The sequence below is a fragment of the Schistosoma haematobium genome, chromosome 4, assembly GCF_000699445.3.
Source record: "Schistosoma haematobium chromosome 4, whole genome shotgun sequence".
Taxonomy (NCBI): Eukaryota; Metazoa; Platyhelminthes; class Trematoda; order Strigeidida; family Schistosomatidae; genus Schistosoma; species Schistosoma haematobium.
In genome coordinates this window covers 23637869-23663645 of record NC_067199.1, presented here as the reverse complement: position 1 = coordinate 23663645, position 25777 = coordinate 23637869, and the positions used below count along the sequence as shown (strand labels likewise).

The 25777-nt window shown below is 33.3% G+C and overlaps 1 protein-coding gene across 1 annotated transcript in view; it reads left to right on the top strand.

Moving 5' to 3' along the window:
* Positions 1–24594, top strand: part of FAT4_2 (Protocadherin Fat 4) — a gene marked incomplete at its 3' end in the record, with an annotated part of 152608 nt that extends 128014 nt beyond the window's left edge. Inside the window, exons 32-43 of the mRNA XM_051216014.1 lie at positions 1795–2148; positions 2928–3464; positions 7663–8151; positions 10067–10403; positions 12038–12388; positions 12944–13213; positions 13776–14109; positions 17394–18012; positions 18458–19907; positions 20014–20697; positions 20863–21197; positions 22987–24594. Coding sequence (XP_051066563.1) covers positions 1795–2148; positions 2928–3464; positions 7663–8151; positions 10067–10403; positions 12038–12388; positions 12944–13213; positions 13776–14109; positions 17394–18012; positions 18458–19907; positions 20014–20697; positions 20863–21197; positions 22987–23154 — 5928 coding nt within the window. The remainder of the gene's footprint in view (positions 1–1794; positions 2149–2927; positions 3465–7662; positions 8152–10066; positions 10404–12037; positions 12389–12943; positions 13214–13775; positions 14110–17393; positions 18013–18457; positions 19908–20013; positions 20698–20862; positions 21198–22986) is intronic.
* Positions 24595–25777: the final 1183 nt, after the last annotated feature.

Here is a 25777-nt window from a genome sequence, read left to right as displayed (position 1 = left end):
GTACGTATCTATAAAAGTAGTGTGTTTGTTAATTAGGAAAAAGTATCAATATATCTTTCTTCACATTATTTACAGTAAAGAAAGTGCATCTTATCTGAATCAATAGTTTTTCATTTTACGTATTTAACTCCATTATTTTTTGTTGTTGATAATCTTAACCAAATCTTCATCTCTTGGACAGCTTTTAACCCTCTTATCGATATTTCCATTCAATTGTATGGTTAAAAATTTGGTCAACCTCTTCGTGATTCGTTCAATTAAACTTTTTAACACGATATAGTTGAGTAGGGTTTTTCAATGTTGGAAATTTTGTAAAATTTAAACGAAAGTTAATATTGTAAGTAGATATCAGATGAAGAATGATTTAAAGAAAACTAGAGTTTATTAAACAGTTGTTTCTTTTTCATCCTAAAAATTCTCATCATTCCTTACATGAGGTCGAACCCAGGATCTTTAGATGTCATGCTGAACATAATACATTTTAAATCACTGACCTTAATTCCAATCGGGTGCATATTTTTGACTTTTAGTAATTTGTTGTATAGCTCAATATCTTCAGTGAGTTACTGTCTCATCTGCAATTTCTTTAACTTTGTAGACAGTGAATTTCCATCAGAAAATCTGGATTGTACATCTCATAGCTCGTCCTTTATAAAAACGTGAATATTATCACTTAACAATATACTTTGATTGCTGTACTAAAAGATCTTTTGGTTCTATGGTGTCGACATTTTATTTGCTAAAAGTGTTTCTGCTTAGATTTCCTTATGAATATTAGTTTTAAAATCTATTTATCAATCATTATGTGTACTTGCATTTCTGTTTGTTCCAACTACCGTTTGATTGTAATGTTGATAGTTATCTATCTGTTTCATTAATATTCACTGACACAGATATCTCACCTTCATTAATCAACATGGATATCATTATGTTATCGATGGTCTGAAAGTTGTCCTTAGTGCCTGAAGAACATATTTTAGTTCTAAGATTGTATTTCTGTGAATAGGTATAAATAACATCTTACATTTTTATAATCACATCCGTCAACCGAATGGGAATATTTTCCTTCATACTGGGATTTCTAATTGGAACTCCAGCTTAGCATGCACTAATGACTTTGATCGTCTACTGTATGGTATTCACTGAAATGACTGTTCACGATAATGTTATTATTAAGCAGCACATGACTTGATTGATTTGACCATTAATTTAATTAAGTACATACATATATCATTCCTTAGGATACCTGAATTGTGTAATATTTGTTGTTATGTGATTGGCATATTTTCCCCTTTCTTTAGTTACCATTTGAGGTTGTTGTTATTTTTTTCAACAAACGAAAAACAACCGATGTGCTATATGTATATATGTGGCTATTCTCTTGTTATCCTGTAATTTTTTCTTTAATTAAACATCTTTTGAATGTTCTCAAGTGATTTTAATTAACGACTTTTGTGAAGAATATGTATTTATTTGTCTCTCGGTGTTTTTATGCAATTTTGTTTGAAACTAATTTGTTTCAATTGTGAGAAAATATAAAGTAGTTAATTGTAGAAGACATGTATTTGTGAAATCAAATTTTAGAATATACGAATCAGCATTGTGAAGTAGTTATTAGAATTGCTGTTTTTACGTATTACGAAACCTAATTCTCGCTTTCCATATATATAAGGATGATGTTTTAATTACATAATTTGTGAAAGTAGAGAGGTATCTAACCCATAAACCTTTACATGCTTTCGTACTTTTCCACAAAATTTTGAGCTTTGTTTATTTCTATTTTGTTTATTATAGAATTCATATGAAAATAATTGTCAGTCTACTACCGGTAGCAGTGGGAATGTTCTCATTGGTCGGCTCAAGTTGACAGATTCTGATGCCCATCCAAATTCTGGTCCATTTACATGTCACTTAGCTAATTCTGGTATTATCCAAACTGTTCTACATGATTCATTATCATCATCAAGATCAAGTGCTACATCACTCATTACTTCTACTACTGGTAGTAGTAGTAGTACCAGTCTATTTTCTGTTCGATCTACAGAAATGAGAATTCATACATCTAATTCAAACAAAAATAATCATCTCAACAATCAGACAGATTTTAGTAGAGGGGAATGTTTACTCTATGCTATTGACAAATTACCTGTAAGTTAATAATAACTATAATTGGAACTGTTGATAATTCTTCCTTAAACTTTATTAAGTCATAATAATTTTATTTTCCTAACGCTTATCATACATTCATAAAAACAATAGTTTATGACTACACACATTTCCTTTTACCTCTTATAGTTTCAAATAATTTCTTAGTAATCTTTGAATCTAACCATTCCTATATATTTGAATTGACATTGGTTAGAAAACAATCGAAAATCAGGGAACTTTGAGTATTCGTTTCACCCTTGTTGCAAAGCTCGCAAACCTGCTTAACTTAATGTTTGCATTTGGCTTTAAATTCATGAATTACCTTTAATAATTAAAACGATCATTCTCTGAAAAGATTTACTTGAAATACTTCCATAGTTCACACACTTCAAGAAAATTCGATGTTATGTGACACGGATCCTCAATAATGAATAAATGTTGATAGGTTTGTGCAAGAACAAAGACTTTGTTGGTTTACTCACTTGCAATTGTTTTATTCACAAATATCCCTTAATCTATGGTAATTTAATTTGCGAAATAATTATCTGCAAACTACATTGGTAACTCTTCTTTCTTAACACTATGATGATACCATTCAACACACCTAATGTGAATACTCAGCAATTATTGATATTCTCAACGCTCTCTGTGTGTTTTTGTTTTATGTGCTTTTATATACCTGTTATATGTATGTGGACTATTTGCTTATTAACATGGATTATGTACGATTCTTTCTATAATTTGAAATTTACATAAGAATACTTTCTGTTACATCATAGGTTGGTAGTCAAAGTTTAGTGATCCGAGCCAATGATAATGGTTTAACTGCATTACATACAACAACTACGGTCACTGTTCGTATCATCCGGATGTCTAATCTACCACCAGAGATTGTCAATACAAATTCTACATTGATTTATTATCGCAGTTTACACGATTGGAATGAGAATTATTTTCATGAGTCATCTTCGAAACAAGATATCTCTGAGCAAATTTTTGATAAAACTATATGTCGTATAACAGTAAAAGACCGTACAGCACATGATCGGTTATTTTTTGAATTATTAAAAGATAACACATCCATGTCAAATTTATTCTCTGTCGACCAATATGATGGAACTATACGTCCTGCTATGAAAATATCTTCTAATCCCGATACAAGCCGCTCTAATCTATATGATACCTCAACTTCTTCACGTAAACCTATATTGAACCAATTTCATAATTCACTAATTCATCTTGACTCTGGTAATTATCCATTGCGTGTACGTGTTACAAATGGTACGCTTACTTCTGAAGCAACAATGCATATTAAAGTAAGTTGTCATATGTATTCAACAAAATGATTTTGTTTCTCTATACGTGTACACATTTTGTAGTTTGATGATGACTATGTACATAAAAAAATAATCCTTACTATTACTTTTATTTTTTTTTCGTTTATAAACATTCCATGACAATTACTACAGCAGTGTGATTGATTCACTAACCAACTGGTAGATTAAAGTTTCTTTTATTAGGTTATCTTTACAAAGTGTAAAAAGGGAGCATTACGTTAGTTTTGTAATCATCCGAGAAAACTGTTAAGTTCTGTTTTTGACTTTCAATATTCCTCCAATCCACATCATTAATCAGTTTCTAAGAATCTGACAATTTCGGTACTATTTCAATATATAACGGATCATCATCTGCACAAATACTCGCAACAGTAATATTTATGATTTAATAAAATCTATTTACATCAGACTATTAAAATTGATCATTCAGATGAACTACTTGACTTTCATCGATATCTAAGTACATTAGTTTTTTTGTTCAAAATTATTTATTTTCAGTTTACTCTCTCCTGTTCTAAATATGTTACACAATCTTGTATAAATTTCTCTCTGAATTCTGTTTCTTATTAAGTAATTTGGCTGATATTTGATGTTGAACATCTTTCTATTTAGGTTATCTAACGTTTCTTTTTCTATAACATAAATAGATAAATATTTCATTTTGATTAAAATCTAATCTAAGAAGTTTGATTGACATATTGTTCTTGCACATCGATAGATTTATCATGCTTCAACAAGTCAATCACTTCAAGATCATCATCGTCTTATTTATGCCCTTTTCTACGTAGATAAATCCACTTAATTAATCCCTATAAATTTATTTATAACTATTGATATACTTAGTTCATTGGTTGGTTGATTAGTTTCTTCATGATTAATTTCCTTTCTTTCTCCTCTGTTTTCTTTGCTTTTCTTTTTTCTACTTCATGGATTTCTTTTTGTGTTTTTTTCTAGTCCACAAAGGCTATGTCAATAGCTGATTCCATTTTCGATCTGAAGTTGGTTGTAAATGTATATAAGTATTATATACTAAGTATACATATATATAATTTTTCAGTTTTACAAGTAATTTGAAAGTTTGCGTGTTCAACATCCTAAGTTAACATTTTTACTTTTTCGATAGTTTTTTTACTAATGTATGTGCTCTTTAATGTTTCTCAAAAAAAAATTAATTAATTGAAAAGTTCAAGGATTTTATCAATAATAAGTTTAAAAAATATATCTCAACATTATAATAGTCAGTGTGATCAATTATCACGAAGATTTTTACTTCTATTGTTTTCTGAAGTAACGACTTTCAACCAGTAAGTCATAGGTTCAAACCCTGCTTTGGTTTTGTTAGTTGGATAGTAGTATTATTGGCCTTCATCGTAATAATGTGACTCAAAGTAAATATATGTAGGTGAGCTATGATGAATTATCCATTGGTGCTGTTAGATGATGGTTCAGTGGTTTAACTACTTACAAGTTCTTTAACTCAATTTTGTTCAGTTTAGACAGCTTAGTTGTATCACCGGTTCTCCGAACACACAGACACACAAAATTTCTAATTTTATGCTGAGTATATAAACATGTACTTTGTAAATGAGTTACATTATTTATCAGTCTTAATATCGATTCACCAACTTTTATTATTATTACTTACCGATATACCTAAGTCATTGACAGGCATCTGTGCATGCTTACTACATGAACGATCTAATCTGTACATGTTACTAACTGGAATATAAATAATTTAGTGATCATAAAAATTCTATTGTAAATCATTAATCTGTTCGTCTTCCATAGACGCAAGAACGAAAAGCGTTGATATAATATGGATTATTTTTTTAAAACAACAAATCGGATTTTAGAAAACGCTTGTCATAGAAGTTGACCTATCATTTATTTTATCAGTTCGTTCAAATTATTCGTTTTAATAAATCATAATTACAGTGCAATAGACAAGTATTTTTTTTTGTATTTATTAGATTCAGATATTCTAAGACTCTAGTTCATCTGATTAGTTGTTGTTTCATTTCTAAAAAAGGGAAAAAAATAAACAACTAGTTACTTATTTTGTTATTTATCGCGTTCAGAGTTTGTTTTTAGAATTTTATTTTCATATCACGTAAAATGTAATAATTCTTATCTGATTTACTAATTTCTAATTAGTCATTCATTTTTATACTGGAAATTAAAATTATTTATTTTATTCATCCTTTACTACTATTGTCTATTTTTATTTATTTATCTGTGTATTTATGAAGTACTGCTGTGCAGTTTATAGATATATGGTCTATTTTGACTGACTAGTCAGTTGAACTGATAAAGAGTATAAAAACTGGTTTATAGGTGTACAGTTAATCATAAATGTCAACATGGTTGGGTGCACTAAACTTTTACAAATCATCCATATAATTGTTATAACTGTTATTATGAAATTAGGTTAAATAGCGATATCGTCTTTTTGCATTTACCTACATTGCTTTATTCTATATTGGAGTGCTGATATTTGCTGAACAGTGCTAATAACGACAATAATGATTCAATTTAAACTTTCATTTTCCATGTAAAATGTACATGTTCAGTATTAACTAGGATTTGTTTCATATTATTTGTTGCATACAATTACAGTGCTGGTGTTGTGAGAACGAATATTATTCGACCATTCGAAATTGTCTGTATCATTCTGTTTTTAAACCAGCATTACCGAGGCTAATCAAGCCAAAAGTTTGGCTCCCAAATGTAATTACTGTGAAAATTCACAGTCAAATTTAACAGCAGAATGTGAACCTAATTAAAAAAATTTAATGTTAACCATATATAATTTATACCCAATGGAAAACTAACAAACAGCTATATGACACTGGATACCTATTCATAGTCCTAGGTTGCGTTGATACACTTAATTTTCTTCAGTAAATTGTACAAGATTTCTAAAAAATATTCTAATAAGATTAATAAATACAAAATGTCTTACTGTAAATTGCAGTGCTCATCATATATAGTCATAAAACGAACAATTAAAAAGTATGTATATCAAAATGATCCTAACTAAGATCAGTCAGTGATTTAATCTATAAAAATTTAGGTTTCCACAAAACCTCTATATTAATAACTTTTTGTTAAATACTGAATGATACCAAAAACTTGACTATCACTACTTTCAAATACCATAATTCATCTATTAATTTCAATTGTAATGCATATATAATATGAATATATAAGACAGGGTTTATTCATAACATGATTGCTTATGATTTTCGGCCGCAACAATCTTACCAGAACAAACCTTTCACTCATTTTCGATCTATGATTAGTCGATCTACTGAGTGTATCAGGCTATTTCTCTTTGTTTATTCATAAAAGACCTCTCTCTCTTTAAATGTTGATAAGACTAAATCAAATGAGACTTGGAAGATAAGTATTTACATTCTTTTTTAAAGCTTTTAGTCGAATGTTTGGCTATAGTATACTATAGTATAGGGACACGTCAGTTCTTAACCAATCAGATAATAGCTTTTGTAATAGATAACTTTTTGGAAAAGAATACAATGATATTATTAAGTGTATACAGATTTTACACATTTAGTGAATCTATTAAAGTCTTTTGCAAGTTAATCTGCCAGTGAATTGAAGAAACAATGACATCGAAATTGTCCTTGCTTCTCGAACCTTTAAAAATGGTCTTGATGAGTTTTTAAGAATTCCCATACTGCTCTTGATTGGTGTAAGTATTTGCAGTTTAAAGTTACAAACTGACATAAGCTGAAATGCGAAAATTCTCTTTAGTCAAGTAAATCGATGGATTTCGCGTGAAAACACAAGAGGTGCTATCTGACAAGTTCGTCTACAAAATATAGTCCCACTAGTTTAAGGCTTGTTTCAGTATTAACTGTTTAGGTTTTGATTTAAAAGTTGTGCCGATTCGCTTGTTACATACAATGATCATGGTCACAAATGAGCATTTAATACATTTAGCACTATTATTTTCACTCTGTGATGGTAATCCCAACTACTTTAAACGCTATGAGCAGGATAGGTATGACATTTTAGTTTCATGCAAAAGTCTGAAAGTTGTACTCTCGATTCTGATTAACTTCGTTTCCATACTATATATAATCAAATGCTTTTTTGTTTTAACAAAAAATTTGTAATTTTTTTTATTGCTTTTTCTTTAAACTCATCATTTCAGGTGATAGCGATAACTGAAGAAATGCTTGACTCATCGTTGGTGATTCGAATTTCAAATCTACTACCAAATTTATTTTATATGGAAAATTATAATACTGTTTTACAAAATCATTTATCTAATCTACTTTTAGAGTCAAGTTCATCGTATTTTTCACCATCCAGTTCAACAATCTTATCACCAAAGAATAATTCATCACAAGATGAGAATGTTTATATTCTTTCTGTACAAGACACAGATTTTCCGAATCGTCTTAATTCTTTGTCATCTTCATCTAATGTTTATCATCAGAAAAATGCATTTATGGATTCACACCGTAACAAACGTAGTATTGATAGAGCTGTTGATATACTGATCGCAGTATATGATCCTAAAGAAAGAGAATTTATTAAACCATTTAAAATCGCTCAAGCTATCAATGGAATAGCTGATAGTTTATCTGTGGAATTCGGAGGAGAAATTGAAGCTGTCCATGATGTTTGTACACCACAGGTTAATTAGTTTATTTTAAAATTTATACTATTCCATTTTCTTACCTGTGTGTTTGGGTAATTGATTTGTATTGTCTCATAGTTAGTAGATTTCAGTCTTCATTAAAATGTGAAGCATAAAACTCGACCTGTGTACACATAATCTGATCTTGTATTAGGTCATCGACAGCTCGAAGAAGGCTAACTTCAACCTCATTTTGTTGTTATAGTTTACATCATCTTAGTTAAATAATTATGGAAAACTAGGATGGACTAAAGATTTGTTTTGACCTAGTATTGAACTCCACAGTTTCACCAGCGGTTGAATTCATGAGATTCAGTTCTCATAGTGAACAAAACTCTTAAACAACTGAACCAACATCTTAAAGTTTACATGTTTAACTTCAATTAATTCACGATATTGCGCAACCGTCTTTCAATGTAATTAGCGGGTAAATGTTTTTGTTTTTCTACTATCTACTAACCGTTCTGCACGAAAGTCAATTTTTAATAGCTTGAAATTGTGACTTAATGATAGTATCTACCTAATCTTCCTAGCATTTATTCATTCCAAAAGATACTGATTAATTCCAGTCCTCAATATCAACAGTAAGAAGATTCAAATGATCAAAAATGTAACTAGGGATAAACTCTGTCTATTTCATTGGATTTTTCTAATTATTCGTTTATATGCAGACATAAATAGAGAAAATTGTAACAATATAAACTGTATGTTTGATAAAATCTTTCTATCAGTTCATCCATCTATCCTTAGCTAAGTGTTTACACTTTTTAATGACCGATTTCTTAAAGTATTTTATAGTATTTAAGTATTTGTAATTATTCCATGAATACAATTGTATCGTCTGAATGTTTTTTTTCTATCATACTTTTTCAATCAGTGATCATGTAGCTTTTTAATATTAAACTAAATAAATTTTTAATACATTTTCTTAAGTACAACAAAAGTTTTGACTTGTGGAAATGCATTATTTTCAAATATTCAGAATCCATTATTCTGTCTATCTGATTGTATGTCTTGTTTTTCTTTTTTTACGATACAATGTGGAATCATATCATTGTGATTTTCTGTTCTCTTTAACATGTATTAATAGGACTTAAAGAAAAGCTCATTTCTTTTTATTCGTATGTGTAATGCATAAGTCTAACAAATAATGTCAATTTTTTAGAAAAACATACAAAGCTTGGTATATTATACTTGATTTTGTGATATCCGAGAGAGAGAGAGAGAATATGTTCACGTGTATATATATAAAAGTAACTAGAGTTATGTTTAACTAAATAGATTATCATTCTAACAGTGTATAGCGATGTCATGATGTATATTGATTTGGTAAGTTTCCATCGGTATTGTTCAATGAAGTGTAGAAATGTCACATTTTAACTTAAGTAATTGTATTCTAAACAGTCACCGCTAATAGTTTATAGTTCATGTTTTTCTGCAATATCTTTAAACCGACATAAAGAATGCTATTTCATCTTAATAGGCATTTGACTGGATTTTTGCTACGACATTTATAAATCCTTTATTTGTTTCCGATAAAATATTTCATAATCAACAATCCATTATCATTGTACGTACCGGTCTATTTCACTTTAAAGGTGTGGAGCTTCTGTGGAAACACTAGTATTTATTTAAATTGAATCCTGTCCAGTTTCTGTCGTTATTGAACTGAATAATTACCAAATGTCAGTCAAAAATGCTAAAATAACCTTATCTTGAATTGAATAGTCAGTAAATTAACCAGTAGTACTGTGTATATAGAGAGTTTGTGAACAATTTTTAAGTGTAATAAAATCAACCATAGATTAAAGATCCATTCATCAATGCGTTATATCTCACTTTATAGGATTCAGTTAGTTTAAAACTTGTTAAATATACTTCTTTTTCAACCATATATACCTTCTATTTTTAGTTCTGCCCTCGCGGTCGTTGTCATACAAAAGTTAGTATTGATCCGAATGGTCTCATGAATCGTATTGAAGTGCATCGTGTAAATCAAGTATCACCTCGATTTGTGTTATCGCCTGTTTGCCAATGTCCGATACATTTTACTGGTTTACTTTGCAATACACCGACTGATGCTTGTGCACTGGCCAATTGTCCTGCCTCTCGATTATGTATTCCACATGGTTTAAATGACTATTCGTGTATTTGTCCACCGCCTCGCACCGGTCCCAATTGTGAATCACTCTTAATTTACGGTGATGGCAGGGATGATTGTCATTCAGAATCGTGTTTTAATCAAAGAGGTAAAATAAATAAATGTTATGGTTCAAGATTTTATTTTCTATTTCATCTTATTTACACGTTATCAACTGGTCGATAATTTAGTGTTGATCAATCTTATGTTAATCCAGTCTTTTTTGTGCTCGTCGAATTCTATCGATCAAGTTGCAATATGGCCACTGGTCTAATTGATTGTGTTCTATGTTAATACGTTAAGTGAGATAGTCGAAATGAGACCATGGACCTAGGTTTCATGTTAGTTAGCACTGGTCAGTGAAGCATACCTCTAATCTTGTGGAAATTGATGTCTATGCGATTCGAACTTGTGTAGTTGCTGGCACTATATCAGGCTCATATGGGTTATTCTAGCTTCCGGTCAGACCTATTTATTCATTCTTTTCAAGTCACCTTTTGACTTGGTTGATTATTCGCTTATTAATCCTGACTATTTTTATATGAGCGTATGCGTGTGCATTGCTAATCCCACTCATCACACCTGTAGCTTATTTTCGTTTGAATATAAATATTAAGTCACGCTTTATCAAGACAAGTTGACTCCTTGCCTTTTTCGCTTCTCTTCCCACTCCCCTCTTCGTTTCTCTGATTATTCGAATCAACAAGTGTACGAAATATACGTATTCAAAATCCATTCTCACATTTGACTTTAATTCTATCATTCACCAATGCGATTTAAGTCGGTAATTATGTACGAGGAGAGCCGGCATGTATATTTCGACAAAATCATCACACGATCAAATTCAAGTCAGATTAGGGCCTACACCTGCTTCACCTAGTTTGATTGCCTGAGATTTTAACACTGAGTTATTCATGCTGCGAATGACTTCCTGTAGGACTAAGACATTTACAACTGATTGGTCGCTAAATAGCAATCAACGTCATGTTTGTCTAGTCTTTTAATACTGATAAAATAATAGTCAGTCCAATTCTGGCATTATGGGTTAAAGGTTTATCAATGTTTGCTAGTATACGTGCATCCTATACGAATTGCATCGATACAGCCATTTTTTACTATTAATTTACTCTAAATGTATAATTGATAGTAGTTTGAAATCCGTTCCAAATTTATCAAGATCGACATAGCCGTCGTTTACTGAAATTCCCAATTGTAATTCAAAATTTTTGTAACGAATAGTAAATGTTTTGTTAGCAATAATTAGGAAACGTTTTTGATAACATTTCACTAATCGGTTTTAGTTGTGTGATAGGTTGATTAAAAAAATGAAATAGTTGAAACACTTCTTTGAACGTTCGAGCTTAAAGATTATGACTAAATTTTCTGAATTGTGTGAGTATTTGATAATAAGTGGACTTTACTGTGTCTACTGATTTCACATTCTTACTTCATTTTCAAAAATACCAATTGGTAAAAATTTATGAAATAAAATGTAACTCATCATAATTGATGATGAATCACAGTCTAATTGAGAAGGTTATCGATGCTACCCAGTTGTTCAAAATCGAAGTCAGTGAAGTGGGTCTCGAACCTCGGATTTTGTGGGTGAAAGTAGAACGCCTTAACCACTGACCCATTGCTCTAGCAATTAGAGGAATGATTCTTATGATTATTCTTTGGATTTCAACCATCTTTTTTTGTTGAGAATAATTGGGTTTTATGATATTGTTTTGATTTGTTTAGAAAATGGACCATTACAGTTTACTGGTGGGACATTTATTCATTGGGAATTTGTAAATCCTAATCCATTTTTTATGGAGTTGAAATTTTCTTTTCGAACTCGACAAACAAATGGACCTTTAGTATTTATACGTTGGTCATCAATAAGAACTTTTCAAATAAGATTAACCAATGGTGGACATTTGGTGATTTCTGCTACTGGCTTATCTAATGGTTTACCAATAACTGATTGGTTAGTATCTAATGTATCAATCGCCGATGGTCATTGGCATCGTGTACGATTTGTTTTGACAGTGTTGAATTCCAATAAAGCAACCCATGTTGATGCCTTATTTCATGATGCATTAATAGAAGGTAATTTTACAAGCTTGTTTATGTTTATTATCACCATCTCAAAATAAGTAATAATCACTGTTGTGAACCTTACAGATTTTATTTTACACAGTACTTACATTTTGATAGTTAGTACTAAGTAAAGCGAGTAAATAGGACTGAATAATCATAAAAACTCAGAAAACACTGGACAGCATTTTCGTTCTAGTTCTAAACTTTTCAACGGGTAACATCAGCAATTTTTCATAGGATGGATCTCTCAACCTTCAAGCTTTGTAATATGTAAGATAAATTTAGAAGGATTGGTCAAAATTCAATATTCCACAATTGTCAACTTCAGTGAACTTGTAATATTGCACAATCCTCACTTAATAACATCGGTGAGTTGCCCACTGCTGATTTGATTTAAGCTTTGATTACTAATGACTATGCCAAATTTTGAACTATGAACAACCTAGAACTATACATCTCCCAAATTACATTGTTTCATGCTGTACAGCCTCAGATCTAGTTTTAACATCTGTTAAACGAATCATTTGTTGCTGATCTCGTTTTGTTCTTTTTTTTCACTGTAAGATTCAAAAATGAAATCAAATTCTTGGAATTCCAACTCTGATTGGTGGGTTGAACTAACTGTCAATGGAATCAATCCTCAATCTGCTTCAATTAACTGGAGTCCAGGTGATTCATATCAACAAGGAATTCTAGTTGGAGCAGATCTAGTACATGGATTTCGTCCTTTGAGTGAACCGTACAAATTAACAACCATCAGCACAGCTCCCAAAAGTAATTCATTTCCCAATTCAACAAATTCATCGCCGATTATCTTCCGATCTGGAATTGTTGGTAAGGAAATAATAAATAAATCAATTTCTAAACTTCATCTATTTAAAACTTGATCACTACTTTCATACATGACGTTTCAACTTTTAGATTGGAGAAAGCAGTGGTTCAATTACTAAACACATGATCTTTGATGTTTACGTCATAGCGTGTTTTGCTAAAGATAGTGAGTCATTGTACTGTACCGCGATAAACAGTATCGCTTTTTCTTACATATGAACTGTTTCAACATAAAGATAGCTGCTTTGCTGGTAATCAGAAAGAATTAATTTGATAAGATGAATATAGCAGAAACCATGGAAGTGCTTTTCTGTTAATGGTAATCGACAAAACGTAACCTATGAATATAATTTTCATTCGTATTATTCCGTATCATCTTTATCTGAGTTTCAGATAGGAGTTGTTAATTCTGGCAATCGGATAAATCGTTGTGTCAGTTTTTTTTATTCCTTAGTTACTTTCCTTTCCTCATGTCAAGGAAAATCTTCAGTATTCAATACTTGTTGAAAATTCTCGACAAGTTTAATCACAAATACTCATTGGTTAACATTCTTTCTCATTATAGGCTGTTTTCGTGATTTCACTATTAATCATATCAAACCACCTTATCAAATCAATTTGGCTCCAAAACACTCTGAAAGTTTTCGTGGTTTCTCTTCAAACCCATCTGTATTAATTGTAAGGACACATAAATTAGAATACGGTTGTCAACCTATTATGACAATATCTGGATCTTGTGCATCTGGGCCGTGTTTACATGGTGGAACTTGTGTAACTGGTTCAAAACAATCATCTAGCAGTTCATCTTATATATGCGATTGCCCTTCATTATTTCATGGGAGACATTGTGAACGAACTAATGATGCTTGTCTACTTGCACCATGTTACAATGGTGGAAGGTAAATCTTCACGTTAATCTGTTTAAAATTTAGTGTAATTCTCTACATTATAACGTACTACATTTGCACATCTGAAACGTCACATGATAAGAATTCTAAGTAGTGCTACATATCATTCATAACTCATTGAAAGTATCATTTGGTTAAAGAAATAAGTGGCATTTAATGTGTGTTTGCGATTGCATCGATAATGCAACTCTGCCAATTGACTCATTAGTTTTCATATCACAAGCGTAAGACTAAAATGAAGTATTTTAAAAATAAATGGGAATGTAATCGTCCACATAGATCTCTCAAATATTGGAGATTGTTTTTTCAATGACCAATAATGTTTATTTTAGAAGCCAGCAGTAAACAACTGATCTACAGAAGATAACTAGCAAATTGACAAACATGACTTTTATATCATTCAGCAAAGTATGAAACGGTGCCCCTCACCCTATAATAATCCTTAACAATTAGATTGTATACTCTACCAAAAGTACAGTACAGTAGCTTAGTAGCTATTGACGTTTTTTTGACTGTGAATTAATCAATCTGTTAACATAATGTTTAGACAACTCTCCCTAAGAAGTGTTAAAGTTCACTGTTACTGAAGGTTATGAATTTTACAGGTAATCACGAAGTATGACGGAAGCTAATAGCTTGGACGCAATCGAAAGTAGACTTATCCCCCGATAGTTGTTACAGGAACGACGTGAACCCTTTTTAAAAATAGGGACAACTATCGACTCATTCCATGACGTTGGTACACTCTCTAGCTGCCAAACCTTTGTAAACAACGTCGTCAATTCCTTAGTCAGAAAGTCACCACCATCTTTAAAAAGAGCCGGAGGTAATTCATCTGGGCTAGGTGATTTGTAGCGCTTCAAGAGTTGGAGTTCCTTGCGGACTTCCGCCTCGTTTGGTGGATCAGTCGTCACCGGCCATGGAGGGCAGGACAGTCTGACCGATGTTTCCGGAGCAGCAAGCCGGTTGAACTGCCCTTCGAAAATTCTGCCCATCGTCCAAGACGTCGATGGATGTTAGTGATTAGCGTTCCGTCATCCTCGCAGATTGCTTCGCTCACACCAGACTTCTTGCTGCCAGTGGCTCGGATGAGTTGGAAGAGCTTCCGGCAGTTACCAGATGCAGCTGCTTCTTCCAGCTCATTAGCACGCTTCGACCACCAGGCTTCTCGGTCCTTACGCAAGCTTTGCCCGATTTCATTACGTAACATCCTTCGTTTGTGGTCAAACTCACGGTCACTCGGAGTAGACCGATGGGTTGGATGAGTTGTAAAGAGCCTGAAGAAACCCAGTGCTTATAAGCGGGACGTTTCGCGAACCCACAACTGACTGTACCCTCCATTTTCATGGCGTCATGCAATTGCAACCAATGCTCATCCATACTTTTCGGTGGAATGGTAGCTAGCCTAGCACCTAGCTCGGTTCGATACTTACTTGCAACAGAAGTTGCAACCAGCTTGCTAACATCAATCCGTTGGTGGCGGTCACTTTGGTGGCCACTGAAAAGTAAGGTAAGATTGGCGCAGACCAAAGCATGGTCAGAGTCCAGATAGGTACTCCAAAAGGAACGGCAGTCTTGTACACAACCACGCCAGCGGTAGCTGATCGCGATGTGATCAATCTGAGTCCAGGCTTGAGATGCAGAAGGGGGACGCCAGGTTGCACATCGGCGACGACTGTGCCGACAGTTAGTGCTAGCCAGAAACAGGTTATGGTCTGTGCACAGTTGCAGTAGATGGTCCCCGTTATCTGTCCTGCGACCAACAAGTCCCCATTGGCCACCTAAACGACTCTCTTCTGTGCCTAGACGCCCGACCTGAGCATTCAAGTCTCCGGCTAGTACTACAATATCTGTCGAACGCACTTTCTGGAGAAGAACAGATAACTGGTGGTAGAATTCATCCTTGATTGCATCCGGTCTGCGCTCTGTCGGAGCATAGGCGGAGATGACGAAAAGACATCGTTTCTTACGCCGATTTCTTCTCACTTTGATGGAACTTTCTAATCTAACAGCACATAACCGACTGTTAATGGGGATCCAGTCGATTAGTGCTGCCTCAGCTCTAGCGCTTAGTGCGACACTAACGCCAGCAAGACCAGACGAAGATGCCACAGAGTCCCCGGATAAGCGCACGTGAAACAAGCTTTTCGAAGCGACAGATGGAGAGCGGATTTGTAGTACTTCACCAGAGTCTTGAATACGAGTCTCGGAAGACAGCAGACATCGATATTAAGACTTTCCAAAGACATAGCCAGCCCTATCTGTTGTCCAACCTGCATAAGTGTGCGAACGTTGAAGGCAGCCAGTTTGAATGGTGCACGTGGTTTCAGAAAAATGCTTCAGTACTCATATTCGGTGGTGAAATACAATTTTCAACCGGACAGTGACTCGAGAACGTTTAGATACAGTCGAATTTCCACCAAAGACGAGCCGCTGTATAAGTATAAAAGAGGGTGAATAATGACGTAGTAAATAATAATAATAATAATAATAATAATAATAATAATAATAATAATAATAATAATAATAGTAATAATAATCATTTTATTGTTATTCGAAGCGAGAAAAGTAGTTTCCATAGATATAGAGAGTTCATCATATTTGTGTGTGGGCTGTGATACTGCCCGGGTGCCCAGACCGAAGCAGGTGGTTATCTTAGGGGGCCACACCCCGAGCCTTTGACCTAAAGGTCTAACACAGAAGGCAGTGGAGCATCGTAAGGAGATGCAGTCCTATGGTAGCCGGTGACCAACAATTGGTTCATATGCCATTTGTTCCCTCAGGATACTGGAGCCCATGTGCACCATTGGTTTGGAATCCGGTTAAAGCGCCGGAAATTCGCTTTTCGTCCTCTCATATTCGTAAACAACATCCCCGCCACGAGAAGGCAATGAGTTGGAATTCCCTGGCAGAGACTGTATACGCGTGGCCGTGTGAGAGTATTTCGAGAGGGAGAGCGAACTATCCCCACTCTCGGCCATTCCAGGGCATTATGGGGCTCTTATCCTTCTAGTTTTCGCTAACAATCGTGATCGAATCAGTTAATCTAAGTCGTTCTAATCCATTTTACTAGCTAAGACCAAAGTTGTTCAGATGCATACACGATATATTATTATAATTTTTCGTGTAATTTTTGTATTCTGTTGTATATATTTACAAACTTATTGACTTTCATAGATCATTTTATTTTATTTAATAATTTTTTGGGTTCGATTCTTAATTAACAATAAGCCTTAAAATATTTACTGAACACCTATTTTTCATATTTTATACAGTTGTCAAGCTCTCATAACATCAAGTATATCCAAAACACCTGCACATTCTGGTTTAGCTGCTTATCGTTGTATTTGTCCAGCTGGTTTATCTGGTTTACATTGTGAAATCGTACACCCGGAAATTATATCACAAACCTCATTGTTAAGTAAACCATTAGAGAAAAGTGGTTCAACAATTCAATCTGGTATTACTTGTCATACAGCACAATTAATTCTACAACAGGATATATTGAATAAAATACAACCGGGAACCAGTTCTAATTTTCGTTATGCCTTTTCGATACCTTCATCGAATATAAATCAAGATTCACGAGAATTGGTTTGTTTACATAATGGTTCGTGTTTGGATTCGTCTAGTGGTCCACAGTGTATTTGTCCTTCAGGTTGGCAAGGAGCACGTTGTGAATATGATGTTGATGAATGTCAAGTGGTGAAAAGTATCTATTCAAGTGATTTACATCAATCTGCACCCTATATCAAATGGTTAGAAAACCGCGCCAGTTCTAAAGGAGGTTTATGTAGTCCATACAGTTCTGGACGAGGTGTATGTTTTAACACTCCTGGTTCATATAAATGCAATTGTTCAGTCGGTTTTTCTGGTCAACATTGTCAATCAAAGGTAAGCTGTAAATTTTTTCAAACATTTCAACTTGGAGGTAAGATGCACCAAATTGAAGTTTATATGAATTTCAGTACTTCAATATCTTCTACAAAGCTATGATTCACGGATTGTTGCTCACAGTTGATTTATGACCAGCCAATATATAAAATATTACATTATATTGATCAGTATACTAAAAACTTAAGGTAACAAAATGAAGGAATGTCCCGTGAAAAGATTATGCTTTTTAGAATCAGATCAGTTCTGTACTGTAATGCATGTCTCATGTAATTTCCATCCACTGGAAACAATAGATAACTTTTTTCGCTGAAACTAAAGCCTACTTTTTTCTTGTAATCTGTTGCCTAGGTTAATTAGAAGAAATAACAGAATCACTTTTCCACTGCTGAATTTGTATACTTCTTCTGATGAGTATTGTTTTTCTCTTGTTTTTCTTTTTAAGAATTTGATCCCGTTAATTCCTGATACCACCGTTCTTGGACTTAATCAATTTCATATTTATATCACCGTTGGCCTTTTAGCATTTCTTTTTCTGGCTGCATTGGCTACAATAGTATTGTTGGCGTGTCGTGCTCGCGGTATGATTGGTGGAACATTGGATGGAAATCGACGATCTGTTAAATCAGTCAGTTCATATTGGCCTAATGGGGGGAATCAACAAACGAAACCTACATCTCGTTTATCAGACTCTCGATTAAATCATTTAAGTCATTCTGCTGGTGGGAGTTTATCTGGTATACCAGTTGTTGCTGCTAGTCCAGCACACTTAAATCATGTTGGTCATATTGGTACACATCCTAGGTATCATATGATATCTACAAGTCATCGTCGTCCCTCTCTAGCCTCGACGACGTTCGGTTATCCAGTCGCAATGGATGAAAGTGCAACCGCTCTACTGAACGGCAACTCGGGACAAATGCCATTTTCTTCAGAATCCGTCAAACTTGGTGGAAATTGTAATGCTGGTGCCACGTTGGCAGACTTTGGGGATCGTGACGATTCTGTTTCTGCCTGTAATTCTGGATTAGTGCTGTATCCAACTGGCGTTAAAGATCAAATCCCAGTGATGATGATGCTTTCTCCCCTTCCTGGTGCACATGGATCAGTGGGCCCTGGTAACCGAGCTAGTGTAATTGCACGCTACTCACCTGCTTCTTCAGTTATCTTCTATGGGCCAGGTGTTCCCTCTGGTTCTGCAACGCCTACAAATCAGATCCATTCTCCTCAACCAGGTTTTTGTGTCGATTCGTCAGGTTCCGGCTATATTTCTCAACGTCAATGCTTCACTGGTTCTCAGGTAGCCGTGTATCCATCAGGACATCCTGCATTTTTACCTCATCCTCAGTCTCACCAACAGCTTATTCAAATGGTCAACATGCGTCCGAATTCTGTAGTAGGTTCTGATCGTTTATCTCTCGGTTCAGGTAGTGACCGATTTTCTGCTCATAGTAGTCAGGTTCTAGTGCAACCTAACAGTACTGGTCCTATGCCTTACCCGAATTGTCCTCAGTCTCAAGCTTTAACACCCCAGTTATACTACCATCAACCATCAACACCTCAAAACCAAACATGGACACCTCATTTATCAAATACAGGGCACAATCAACCTGGTTTGTTGATTATAAATCAAAATCATGATGATTCTAACTTGGAAGATGCATGTATGACACTAAAACCCCAGAATACTGACACTGTCAAAGCTGTTGATGTAAACAAACTCCAATCGCCTATGAAAAGTCAGTCAACTTGTGATAACCAAACACCTGAACCAATCAGCAATAATAACCGGAAGGAACTCAACCAACGACCAGTTCCTGCCAGCATCCAGCATACTACAAGTGCATTTGTTTTACAAGGGCGACAATATTCTGGGAGACAACAAAATAATCATGGTAAGTATTGTCAATTTTTTTCTCTCGGTTTTTACACACATAAATGTATTGGTTTAATTTTTATCCTAATCAAGCTTTTTTTCCTTTCCTCTATTTCTAATTAAAGCTTTCAATTTATTGCATGCTCTATATCCATGTTGTCCTCAATCACACCCTATTTCCAATGCATGTTTTAATCAAAATTCAAATCATATTTTCGGAATAACTGATCGAACAGGGTGCACAGGATATGCATTTAACAATTTTTATCCTTTTGGTATACACCAAGCAATTCCTGTCATTCAGAATACACCCATTTTACCATTCATGTTTTCGCGTCAGTCAGTCAATTTAGATTCGATGCCTGCTTATCCACCGATTCCAGAAAATGCATCGACTATTGAAAGGGACGTACTAAATTCGGAATCATTATTTCACCTTCCAGATTCATGCCCTGTTTTAAACGATGATAGTTCCCAACTGGAATCTATGCACTGGCCTTCCACTCAGAATAGTACCTCATTAATCCGTGACTCACTTGGTGGCTATCATCAATCATCATTTTCAGTGATACCAAATTCCAAAAGACCGACACTTATAGGTGCTTCATCACGTGGATTCCATCACCGCCCGACACTGGATAAAAGAATTATTGGTGTCGCTTCTCGTCGTACACGTCAACCTCGAGGAATTATGAAATTTAGCACAATCGAACTGCCTCCACCAACATCTAGGCCACAATCAGCTCATTTACTTGGCTTGCATGTAACCTCGAAGTCAGGAAATGGATATATTACAAATCAAAAATCAGGTTTGTTTCAACAGCATCAATGTGCCCTCCAAGCATCTCATTGTTATTTTGTGTGTATATGTGTGCTTAGATGTGCAATGTATTGCTTTCACCTATAGTGCTTGCTTTCTGTTGCTACAACTCTTTTTCAAAACTATCGCTTACTTAATTTTTTTTCTCTTGAAGAAGCCCATTCTAATTCTGGAATACGAAATACTATTATTGTGGAGACAAATGGTTGTGTAAACGGTTCACAGGTAGTGGGTGATCCTAGTCCTTCTCCTACACATTTATCAAATAATTTTGCAAAGGTTGGATCCATTCATACTATATCAACTTCTGAACATGTTAATAATTCACAAAACAATAAAACTAACAAAGACGGTGGTGCTGCTCAAGATCAGATTCCAAACAATTTGGATTGGTTTGGTAATGGGTCAGGCTATCATCCACTTCTCTCAAGCAATATCTGCAATTCTTTAGAATTAAATGGAAATTACAAAGAATCTCAGATAAAAACCGTAAGATTTTATCTTAGTGTAGTCGATACATTATTATTATTATTATTATTATTATTATTATTATCTATTTGTGCATATATATTTTGTTGTATTTTCTTTAGATGTTGATGAATTGCTATACCTTCATTTTCGTCACTTTTTTAAATAGAAATATTTTGATAATTTTATTTAATATATGTTTGCTCTGTTTATAGAAAAAACCAGAGACTAGCAAAGTTTCTTACCAGTGCTTTTTATTGTCCGATCCCAAGCATGATTTCTTTAAACTGGTGAATAAGTTCTACTTGATTAGCATTCCTTTAACTTCGTTTCTTTCATTTTATAGTACTTTCTAAATAAATTGTTGTTCGGAACTGTTTACTATCATTCCACAATTGTTCTTATTTGTAGGTCGAACATTGTGTCACCAAGATTTTGAAATTTCTGTATCACTCCATCTCAGATATCAGGTTAAATACTGATAACTTTTTAAATTACTAGACTTAATGGGATCTGATTTATGAGACTATCCATTTATTTTTTAATGTGTTTAATAAATCTATAGACGTCTTCATATTCATAAAGTATCCCTATATGTACCATAATTAGTTCAGATTAGTATAAGACAGTCCGACTTCTGTTGTAGGTACATTGATTTTATCTGCTACACTACCATCTATACTTATCACACCTAGTTACTGACTGTTTCAAACAGTTCACTACAGAGAGTGAATTCTGGCACAGACTGCAGATAAACTTGAGTAAGAGTTTTACTTTTCAATAGTTCAGAGGATATACCATACGTGTTGACGCTTGTCGATTAAGTGTCGTTCTGATAGTCTATATATCATTACACAATAGGAGAATTTCATCAAGTTCTGAATGTCTTTAACAGATCTACATTGTTGTCAGGATGTCATAGATGGCAAACTTAAAAGGAAGTGGTAAAATCGAAAAATCCTATCTAATATTACCACTGGTTAGAAAGAGTTTAAATATATGGTTATATAACCACATTCAACACAAGTTATTTTTGTACGGAGCATTGAAGAAATTAGTAAATATATTGGACACACCGTTCCTCACTAAACAATCGGCCTATAGTTTGTGCTATCTAAAATATTAGTATTTGAGTTTCTATGAATGATCGACTGTGGATCAATTTCAGATTATTTATAAATTGTTGACATTTAATATTATGGGCTTTCACTGACACTCCACCCCCACCCTCACAACTAGTATAATCTTAGAGTAGTTTGTCAACTATATATCTGAGATCTCTATCACCTACCAGATATTCTAATACATGGTTAGCTAAAAAAAAGAGTAATAGAGATGCTTTTTAAGATAAATAAGACAGATCAGACAGTAGTTTTTTAATCTACATCAAAATTAATTGTATTGTTCGCTTTATATTTTCTGCCCTAAATTCTTTTGTAATACATATGGTGTGTGTATGTAAGTAGACACTATTTGACGACCAGCATTATTTAATGTATATAATAATGATTAGTTTAGTGTCTACTATTTAAAATGTCCAATTTGTTAACGTACCGTTGTTAAAATGATCTAAAAGGTGTACCATATTTCTTTCTTGTTTTGTCTCTCGCTAATTATCGATTATTTTTGGTGTTTTTTCTCTTGAAATTTCGCATTTATTACTAATGTTATAGTGATAATTATCATTATTATTTGTAAGCTACCAAACTAGTTTGTTTGTTTGTTGTTGTACATGGATAGTATTTATTCCTGAGAAAAAAAAGACTTACTGTTGTTTCTTTCTTTTAATTATTTTTCTTTTTTTTTAAAGAATGAGACGTCAGATACAACAGCAACATCGGAAATCTCCAAAAAATCATTGACCAATGGTCAAACAACAATAATAACACCAACGACAACAAAACAACAACTATCTTCGAATGTTGTAAATAATTTAATTCAAGATACAAAACATATGGCACACATAAATGATATGTAACAATTGATTTCTTCTCCATTTATTGCTCTTTTTAATCTATTTGCCTCTTTTTATGATATAATTATGTATTTTAAAAAATTCAACGAATAGGTTACTATATTCTGGTGTTTATTAAAATGTCTATCAATGAAATGAATAAACATTTCTCTTCTGCTGATGTCCTTGTGAACATACATGTTATCGTCTTTTATTCATAAATTCATCATATACCTGTACAAAATGTACGAAATAAGATTAGTAAAATGAATCGGTGATAAAGATTTGTGCTACCGGTGCTACTTTTTATTTATCAGGTGTGCACAAGTTAATGTGTCTCTGTGTGTGTTTTTTATGGAAGTGAACTTATGCATTTCTTGTTGATTCGCTCTTTCTTCCTCTCTTCATCTGTTTATCTACCTTTCCAATGTAATCTACCTCGCTAATATATAAACTGATTTTCATGTTTTCTCTCGTTTATATGTTTTCTTCTTATCGTCCTTTTTCTCACTGCTGTTGTTATTATTGTTGCAACTTCTACGTGTGATTATTTTACTCGTTATCATCAACGATATATATATATATATATATATATATATATATATATATATATTGCACAACATTTGTTTATAAATGTTAATCACAGTAATCTCATTCTTCTTTTTTTCAATGATCTCAAAATAACAAGAATTTCTTTCTCTTTATATCAGCATACCGAAGATCATCACTATTTGGTCAGTTTATTGTATTATAAATTTTAATGTGAACAAGAGTTTCTTTTTAAACTGACTTATTACATTAAATAAATAAATCGATGTGATTTCTGATTCTCTCTCTTTATGTGTTTTCTTTTATTTCTCTTACCAAACTGTTATTAGTTATCGAATGTACTCATGCTACTTATTAATCATAATTATGGAATGCACAACCGGTTCATTGAAAATCTTCAAAGTTTCTTTTAAAAATCAATCCTCTACATCTGTTTGTCTGACTGATTATTCAAAACAAAAGGAAAAAGTTATTTTTTTTCTTCTGTTGTATTTTGAGTTTGCTATTAACAGGTTTTAACTGTATTCATCTTCATTTTATTAAAATTGCTTATTTAGTAATTTACTTTTGAATTCATATCAATGCATAGATTTTGTATTTTGTTTTTATCCTCGTCTCTCCCCTCCTGTTTCACTCACTCACTCACATAAACTCTTCTATGTACGTCTTCAAGGACTTAGTTTTATCTATGAACTTTTACCTTTCTCAATTTTTTTACTACTCCTTAGTTTATTTGCTTGTTCATTAGTTTTCCCTTTTCAAATGGGACATCGTGATATCAATACTAAATCTGTGTTTTGTATGTGAATGTAAACATTAATTCTGAAAGTTTTAAATACTACTTTTATCAATTTTATGTGTCATTTATATACATTCATATTGTCAATCAGAATACTAGGTTCTATTATAACTTATTATTATTATTAATGCATAATTGTTGTTTTCTTTCTATTTACTTCAATATGTAATGCGTTATAGTAGGGTAAATACAATTCACACTTAATTAGGAAAGATTTCATTTAAATGTGCAGTAATTTCAACAATATTTGTGAATATTGACCACAGGTAGGTTATATTCTGACTGTTTAGAAATAGATTGATTACTGCACTAATCTACATATTGACACTGTAAAGTTATGGGGATTGTTCGCTAATTTAGTTGAGTTTTCATTACGAACCGTTTTTTCATCCATCAGTATAAGAAAAGATTTTGGCTATAAGTTTATTTGTATACTTTGATTATTATTTTGGTCAGAGAGTTGGTGGAAATGTTGAATCCGTGATGTAAAATAAGTCAGTATGGTACAATCTTTGGTTGATGTGAAATTCGTATCGGAAAGTAGCGCTGTAGGATACCAGCTTCTGTTATTATTATGACAAATCCTTATGAATTCCAGTGATAAATACGTGTTGTACTGTCGAGAGAGTGAAAAGCATTATGATGAATAGATAATGGGAAGTCTTGTGGATTAACAGCTGACTAAGAAATCTTTTGGTTAATAATAAATAATCTAGATATCAAACTGAACGAAACCTAAATAAGTCAAAGCCCATTAGAATCATTCAGAATTATTTTTGTCGTATAAAGCTACTAATTCTACTGATCTCGTATTCTCTTTTCTCATTTCCCTTTATAACGAGAGATTAGCATCAATTAAGCCTTTTTTATTGCCGGTTTGTTTGTATATCGATTTTCTTGCCAAAAAACTCGTTAGCAAACTCGCTTAGTTTCAGCTTCCGAAATTGCCTGAAATTTTAAAAATGTTCCTCATCACTATAAAATTAATGGCACAAAATATGGAGCAATAAAATGAAATCATATCTGTTTAAAGCTGTAGGAGGTAGGTGTCCTCACTTTGAATTCGGCTGCTAAGTAAGACTACCCAGTATTACTTTCTACTACCTAAAGATCTAAGTGTCCTCAAATGCCCTGGTACGGCCAAGAGTGGGGACAGTCCGCTCTCCCTCTCGGAACGCTCCCACATGGTCACGAGTGTATAGCCTCTGCCAGGGAAGTCCTACTCATTGCCTTCTCGTGGCGGGGTTGTTGTTCACGAACTTGAGAGGACGAAAAGCGAATGCTCGGCGATTTACCCTG